This window comes from Musa acuminata, chromosome BXJ2-5 (assembly GCF_036884655.1).
Source record: "Musa acuminata AAA Group cultivar baxijiao chromosome BXJ2-5, Cavendish_Baxijiao_AAA, whole genome shotgun sequence".
NCBI classification, from domain to species: domain Eukaryota; kingdom Viridiplantae; phylum Streptophyta; class Magnoliopsida; order Zingiberales; family Musaceae; genus Musa; species Musa acuminata.
In genome coordinates this window covers 1,885,493-1,894,415 of record NC_088342.1, presented here as the reverse complement: position 1 = coordinate 1,894,415, position 8,923 = coordinate 1,885,493, and the positions used below count along the sequence as shown (strand labels likewise).

The window sequence follows — 8,923 nt, the reverse complement described above, 5'->3', positions numbered from 1 at the left end:
TTGTAAGAGATTATATATATATATATATATATATATATATATAAGAGAGAGAGAGAGGATTTTCTTAAGCATAATGTTTACTCGATGTGGTAAGAAATAGTTGATTTTTAATTATTGAAAATACAATCATTCCAACAATCAACAGTTTATCTCTTTTTCTTAGTTTGGTTAGATTTAAATAATTTTAGTTTTGTCAATCAAAATTCAAAGTTTGTTGAAGTCCCACAAGCACTATTCATCCTCTCTTAATGCTGATCCTAATAGATTAGATTAATCGTATAAAACATGGAAGTTGTATTACTATAGTTGAAATTTGTATTCGTAAAATATGCAAGTTTTATTCCTATATAATCCTATTTCTAATTAGAATTTAACTATATATATATTCCAATATAGTTAGTTATATTCTAAAATAAATGTGTTCCTAAAAAGTCCAATTTTTTTTTTTGAGTAAATAGCCCCATATATATTAAAGATCTCCTTGGTTTTAGGATCTCGTTTCGATTTCAACATGGAAGCGGAACTGTCGGAGGGTGAAAGCGAAGAGAGGGCTCAAAGCAAGAAACAAGAGATAGAGGAGAGGGCTGATTGGTCGAACCTCAAAGCTGATGCGTTGAAACTCATCGCCGATCGACTGATCATCAATATCACCGACTACATCTGTTTTCGTTGTGTTTGCAAGGCATGGCGTGCCACCAACCCTCGGAGCCGCTCGCACCCTCCCCAGCTCCCGTGGCTTGTTCTGGGATGCGAAGATGACTTCGACCGTCTCGTCTTCTACTCCTTCTCGGACTCGAGAGTCCACAAGATCAAGCTTCCAACGATCGGTGATATGGTCGTCATCAATGGCTCGTCCGATGGATGGCTCGTCCTCGAAGATAGACCTTCCTCGACCATCTCTCTTCTCAATCCTCTCACAGGTGTTCAAATCCATCTCCCATCGGCCCCAGGTCAACTGAGGAGCACTCATGACAATGCCGATTCGAGCATCACAAAGGAATTCATGCAAGCACTGATTTGGAAGATTTCGATGTCTTCAAACCCACTGGCGACCGATCAAGATTGCACCATGATTGTTATCGCCTCTTGGAACCGTGCTCTCCTATCCATTCGTTTCGGGCACGACGATAACTGGAGCTTGCTAGATGACACGACCGTGTACCTCGATGTCATCTACTTCAAAGGAAGCTTTTATGCTATAGATTACACCGCACAAGTCTTCATGTTCGACTCCCAACTCAAGAAGGTGGCCATCACCGAGCCTCGACAAGAATCGACCGACACGTTATGGCAGTTCGCAGAGTTATCAGGTGAGCTCGTAGTCCTTGGAAACATGGTGTCCGAGAACCCTATCGTCGATGAGTGGGAAGGCACTATAACGTTCACGACGGAGAGGATCGATATCTTAAAGTTGAACATGGAAGGTTTGATATCATCGTCACTAGAGGAGACAAAGAGCTTAGACGACCACATACTTTTCTTAGGCGTTACTTCTCGATCTATCTCACGCCCAGCCGCCCAATACCCACATGGAAAACACAACACTATCTACGTTCATGAGGTTTATTCTTGGCACGATGACGAACTTGCTTGTTGTAGGTCAGGAGTATATGACTTAGAGACTGCCTCTTTGAGGCCTCTACCATATGACCATGATAATAGTGAAGTAATATTGGATTGCATCATAAACATTTGGCACGAGCCATGCCTATTTTAGTATACCACATCTTCGTTGATGGATTACTATGCTGTATTTCTCTATGGGTTTCGTAATTTTCTTATTTATAATATTGGTAGGATCTTCCATATAATCAAAATGTTTGTTATACAAGTGTTTTTTCTCTCTTTTTATTTCTTACTCTCATTTTAGCAATAATCGCATTGCATGATCATAAGTTTCGGCCAACTCGACTATCAATTTTCGTCTTAGGAGGTTGCATCACTTTCATGATTTTCATCTATTGATTTTTTTTTTTGGGTTTAAATTTATTATATGATTCCTCCATTTATGATTTACGAGTGTGTGTGTCTCAAATTTTCAAATAAGGAAGTATGTAAAGATTAACAACACAAGAAGGAGAAGAGATGCAAACTTCTTTTTTGTGTAATAGTACATCACATCCTCCTTTTGAAGGTTTGGGAGATATTTTTTACACTTAGAGATACATTTCTCTTTAGAAGACTGAAGAAGAGAAACTTTACCAATCAAGAGTGAGATCAAATGTTAATGAATTCTCAACGAATGCTTGGATTCACTTGCCTCAAGCACTTGGATTCACTTTTTTTTGTGTAATAGTACTACCACTGTTTAATCGAAACGATGTTGCCACCATTGCTCTTTTTTATGATAAAATTAATTAATTAATTTAAAAAGCTAATCCTATGTTAAGCTAAGCGATACAGAAGATGTTTCGATTAAGCGTGTAGACTATCGGAGAATCAGATATTGGGTCAAAAACATGTGTCGAAGGTTGATGTGCCTAAGGATTGATCGACGAGCTGAAGGTTTGGATGACGTGAAGATAAAAGTTCTATCGATGCGCTAAAGGATTTGTGGCACAAATCATGTCATTAGTTCCAAATGACATGATGGTAAAATCCTCATTCGTTCGGGAGTCCACACGTCGAAATCCTCGGATCAAACCATGCAGGTTATACCTTGAAAAATATGGTAAAAATCCTGTGAAATTGCCTAAAGAATTTACCTCGTGTAACTTAAACATGAACATAATTTATTTGGTTCGTTAAATTTTTGATCGGCAGAATCTTAAACACCAAACACATGACTTCTTTTTATATGAATGAGTTACTATGAACACTGCATTAGCTTAAACACACGACCTCTTTCATGATAATGACAAGTTCATGATATCTGACCCGCCATGGAACCACCTAATGAGAAGGAACTAAGATTATCCACCACCCAAAGTCGAGTTGTTTATTCGGGCAAATTGTAAGTGGAGCAATCAATTAGCAAATTCGAATGAAAGAAATCGGTGGATATATTTCCGTGACCACGACTACATGCATATATCATATATCATAAATATGGGAGTAGGATCAAACGAAACTGTTGATGTCCCACTATGATTATTGCTATCACCATAGAGATATATAGTGCTAAAAATTATTTATGAATATAAATATCCATTAAGTACATCATAATATAATATAGAGATTGTTATCCCGAAAAACGAAACCATTGGAGATATAAGAAGCAAACAAAAATAAGTAAAAAACTAAGTTATTGAGAATTATGAGATAAATCAAAAATCTCATAGTCCACTATTTATTTATAGTACAAGGACAATAAGACTTATCTTTTGAGGAGTCTACTAAAATAAAGATGTTGCATACAATATAGGTAAAAAGCCATTGCACATTCCTTCGATGTCCCTGTGTGATATCGGACGAAAAGATACATTTCTAAATTATATATTTTGGGCTTACAATACAAATGTTATTCGTGATTGCTTATGATACGAAGGTGATGCATATAGATGGTATCATGTTTTCCACGAGGGTATTGGGTAGCTCAACACGAGATGGAACGAGAATTATAGCCCATGAGAAGTATGTGGTTGCATCATGTGAAATAAAGGCTTTATAAGTTTGCTCCCAACATTATAAAGTAATTAGTGATGAGATAAACATATACTAAGAATTAACCCCAATATAGCTTAGTATTATTTGAATATTTCCCTTGAACCATGACTAGTAAAGCAAACGCATCACAAGTTTTCTTCTTACTGTCAACAAGCAATTAGTGATGAGGTAGATAAACTGTTAAGAGTAAAATTTATTATCAAGGTATAGTACCCCCTATGGCTTGTCAATGCAGTACCCCTTAAGTGGTGTGTTGACTATACTGATCTCAATAAGGCATCATGGTAAAGAAATCTAGGGCGTTAACATATGCGCAGCGGAAGAACAGAAAACAAAAATCTCATATTTCTCAAAAAAGGTGTTTATCATTGTACGAAGATTAGTATGCAAAAACTCGTGAAACTAGAAACCACATGTGAGATAGTTATATTACCTAAGGAGATCGTATATTCCTGAAATCCTACGGATCTATGGGAGAGGATAAAGGAGATCAATTATCCTCCTCTCTAACGGTGATTCATACGGTAGGAACTGCGAAGACGCTCCTCGAATCACTATCCAAATCTCCATATACCCTTGCTAGTTGAGAAGGAGAAGAGGGAGAGGAGAATAGGAGGTGGTAGTAAGAAAAAACTTAGCTTATGACTATTTGGTTTCCTCCTATTTATAAATGTCCCCTATCAAATTAACCCTAATGGGTCGTGCTCTATTGGGTATTGAATCTCCATCTAATTACTCAAGTATCTTAGATTAGTAAGTATCTACCCAATAATCTCTTATTAGCTCTTATTGGATCTCATCTATGGGATCCAATAATTTAGTGGCTTAATGGATATCCAATAAGATAGGGGCTCCAACGAATATCTTATATTTGAACCTATACTCGTCGCAACACCTATCATAAGTGTGTGATCTTCTAAGTCCAATATTGAGCTAGTCGTGAGTCATACCTGTTAGAACTTCTTCTGGCTTAGTGAATCATTATCTCTATAATAATTTTGTCATCTTATCGACTACCGGTGTACTAGGCCACTATGTCGCAGTCCCCACATAATATAAGAGAATCCAATCATTTTGATATATATATTCTCAATTACTATATACCTATAGTCTCTCATCCATCTAATATCCCTGAGATCGTATACTGAGCATAGTGCTGTCAGGCCCATATGGTTTCTCCTTGAGTCTTGCTCTAATCGGATTCTCCCGGATAACTCTTTCTCTCTCAATCCGAATAATCATGACCAAGGATTTGTCTAAGTAAGAACATATAAAATATTTATCTTAGGATATCAAGAGTGGATGATCCTCTATCGACGCTTAATAGTCCTCATAAAGTTAGCTACCACTCTCGATGAACGACTGTGCTAGATCTAGTGTTGGGAAATCTTGGGGGCGACATCACATGTGTAGCGGAAGAACAAGAAAAACAAAATCTCCTATTCCCAAAGAGATGTTCGTCATCGTGCAAAGATTGGTGTGCAAAATTCGCGAAACTTAAAACTGCGTATAGAATAGATTATGTTACCTAGGGAGATCGTATATCCTTGTTTCTTTACAGATCTTTAGGAGAGGGTGAAGGAGATCAAGCGTCCTCCTCTCTAGCGGTGATCTACACAACAGAGCTGCGACGACGCTCCTCAAAACTCCAGGCCTGCTCTAAGGTGGAGAGAGAAAGGAGAATAGGAGAGGCAAGCAAAGGCTCTAGCCTATGAGGCTTTGAATCCCTCCTATTTATAGAGGTCCCTTGTCAAACCCTAATGGATCCTCCCCAAGTGGGTATTGGATCTGCATCCAATAAGACAAGGGCTCCATCGGATATCTCATATCCGAACCTCTACTCATCGCAATGTCTACTATATGTGTGTGACCCTCTAGGCCCAATATCGAGCTGGCCGTGAGTCATACCTATCAGAACTCCTTCTAACTTAGTGAATTATTATCTCTGTAATAATTCACTCGACTCATCAACTACGGACATACTATGCCACTACACCGTAGTTCCCAAACGATAACGGGAATCCAATCCATTGGACCTGTCTGTCCTCAGTTACTGTGTACCTATAGTCCCTCATCTATCTAATATCCCAGAGACCGTATATCGAGCATGGTGCTATTTGACCCATACGATTTCTACTTGATTCTCTCCCTAATCGGATTCTCCCGGAGAACTCTTTCTCTCTCAACCTGAATAACCATGGCCAGGGATTTGTCTAAGCAAGAATACATGGGATATTCCTCTCATGACACCGAGAGTAGATGATCCTCTATCGACACTCAATAGCCCTCGTAAGGTCGACTACCACTCCCAATGACCAGCTATACTAAATCTGGGATAGCCAAACCTATAAGTCTGGTATCAAAGAGTGGAGCACTCATACAGGACATCCTTGGTGTCTCAAGTCTAAGGACCAGATATACCACTAGGACTACGAAATCGTTGTCTGACAATAATGCATCATCAACCATCCAACATTCCGTAAGCGGATCAATCAGTGAATTCATTCTCCAATGAGCACCTGTACTGTATCCCTAGTGTCCCTACACGAGCAGCTATGAGACCAACTGCATCTATCATATGGACGGGTATACAGCATACCAGTCTGTCCGGTTATCATGATGTCCCTCTCGAGTAACCTATGATCAGGATTATTTAGGATCTGTGTTTAAAGGTGAATCGATCTCATTATCGTGATCTCATCACGATCCGATTCCCATTGCACAAATCCAAGGACATCACAATATATATATATGCATATATGCAATACTTATAGAGTGATATATGTCAAAATATAATAAGCAAAAAGATTCGGTATCAAGTCACACGTGCCATCACTCATGTGATTGGCTTATTGGGCACCTATGACTAGCATCTAGAACTTCCAAACTTATACATCTGGTATCAAAGAGTAGAGTACTCATACAGGACATCCTTAGTGTCTCAAGTCTAAGGACCAAGTACACCTATCGGGACGATAAAATCATTGTTTGATAATGAGGTATCATTAACCATCCAGCATTCCGTGAGTGGATCAATCAGTGAACTCATTCTCTAATGAGCACTTACACTGTAGCCCTAGTATCCCCACACCAACAGCTATAAGACCAGTCGCCTCCATCATATGGACGAGTATATGATACACCAATCCGTTTGGTTATCTCGATGTCCATCTCGAGTAACCTATGACTAGGATTTTTTAGGCTTTGTGATTAAAAGTGAATCGATCTTATTATCGTAATATCATCACGATATAATTCTCATTGCATAGATCCATAGACATAACAATTTATTTATGCATCAAACAATATAAAGTGAAAAAATGTCATAATAATAATAAGCAAAAATAGTACATGTCATGTTACACGTGCTATCACTCACGTGATTGGCTTGCAAAGCACCTATGACTAGCATGTACGAAGGACAACTACCCCGTCCCTCGAATTGATTAGTTGTTCATGCTATCTCGGTTCACGAGCCCCTCACTTTTATGTAGTTTTCGGTTTCATAAGTTATTCGCTTCTAATTATCATATATGATTTGATATAAATCTGTTTTGAGAAATTAATTTTTATTTTGTTTTATTGTTGCGCATATGATGCTCTCCTAGGTTTCACAATAAGAGGAAGATTGAGGCTAAGAAGAGAAAGTTCCTAAAGATATCACAGAGGCTAAAATGAGATAATAAACCTCACCCCCCATGGCTAAGAGGGATTTATAAGGTAAGGATTTACCTCTCGTCTCATACATTAAAGATAAGTGTCTTATTAGATATCGTTTCCAATAACTCTTCAAGTTGGATTTGAAGAGACGCTAATTAATGAAGGTGATACCCTAACTTCCTAATTAATTGCAACATGGTGGTATATTAGAAAGGGTAGGAAGCACACCTCCCTTGAAAGTGAAGGCAATCCCAACCCTTCAAGGGATACCTCGGAAAGCATGAAGATCCCCAATATATCCCCACGAAGGTGAACACCTTAAGGTACACCTAAGATCATGAAAATATGTATCCAAAGCATGAATGTTAAGAAAACCTAACCCATATAAGAAGAAACTTATCATAACAGAAGACCGAAGGGAAAATTTGCCCGATATGCATAGGTCGGGAGAACTCGACCCCATGAGAAGAAACCCACTACAATAATGGAAGGCATAAGAAAATATATATTCGAGATGTATGTTTTGGAAAAGCTCGATCATATAAGAAGAAATGTATCACGATAAAATATACAAATGAAAATATGCCCAAAATATATGGGTCGACAAAACCCAATCTTTGGAGGACCCCATTAGAAATACGCCCAAGGTGCTCAAGGTGTTGAGGTTGGGAACCTTCGGCCTTCGCATGTGCCCTAGGTGTGAAGGTTAAGCACAACATGCTTTGAGAATGCCCAAATGGGGTCAGGATACTACCCAACCTCCCCATCTGAGATGGGGAGGTTGGGCACCCTAACCCCCCTCGTTGCCTAAACTAAGGCAGTCAAGTGCCCCGACCTCCCCCTATTGTTTAAGGTGGGGAGGTTTGGTAGTACCTTGACACCCATTTGGGCATTCCAAAGCATGTTGGTCAAGCACCCCTTATTCCCCTTAAGACAAGGAATTAAAGGAGTATAAAATCAATATGTTAGATGAGTTAGACGTCAAAACCCTCACTAAAGAGCTCCCAAGCATGCTTTTGGGGTTAACAAATAATAGAGAAGGTATCGATAACCACAGATGGTCAAATTAAAATTTTCCCCTCACTGGTTTACCCATGTAGATAGGTCCAATGTAAAAAAGTACAGGCTGACTCCACCCTTATCATCTATGTAGACAAATGGTCAAATTAAAATTGTCAGAGGTGGTTAAACTTTACTTTCTCATAGAATATTTCATGGAATATATCACCCATTTATTACCAAGTATAATAGCTTACTTTTTAATAGGGCTATGAGGATCATTTTATATCATTTATTATTGTATTCATCTATCTTAAATTACTAACATAGGCGTCGGAGGAATCAGGTTAGGAAACTCCTCTCAACCTCGATCTTCGTGTAGGTGACACTTCGAGAACTTGATATTTTTACCTTGAATGCACCTCAGCCACACCTCAGAGATCCCTATGCACATGGGTCAGAATTGCATTGAGCTAACCAGGATATTGACAATATTTTTTCATAACAATATCTATCTTGGTGCTAAGATCATGATCGGATATAGCCTCTTAAGTTGGAATATGATAATAGAACATTAGATCAAATAAAATTATTAATGTCCCATAATAATTATTACTAAATTGAAAGAAGAAAAAATAACTTGTTGCCATCACCATAG

General features: G+C 38.4%; 1 protein-coding gene across 1 annotated transcript; it reads left to right on the top strand.

Moving 5' to 3' along the window:
- The first annotated feature begins 511 nt into the window (after positions 1-511).
- Positions 512-1,717, top strand: LOC103984326 (putative F-box protein At1g65770). Its single transcript, XM_009401818.2, has one exon. The coding sequence runs from the start codon at positions 512-514 to the stop codon at positions 1,715-1,717; it is 1,206 nt and encodes a 401-aa protein (XP_009400093.2).
- The last annotated feature ends 7,206 nt before the right edge of the window (positions 1,718-8,923 follow it).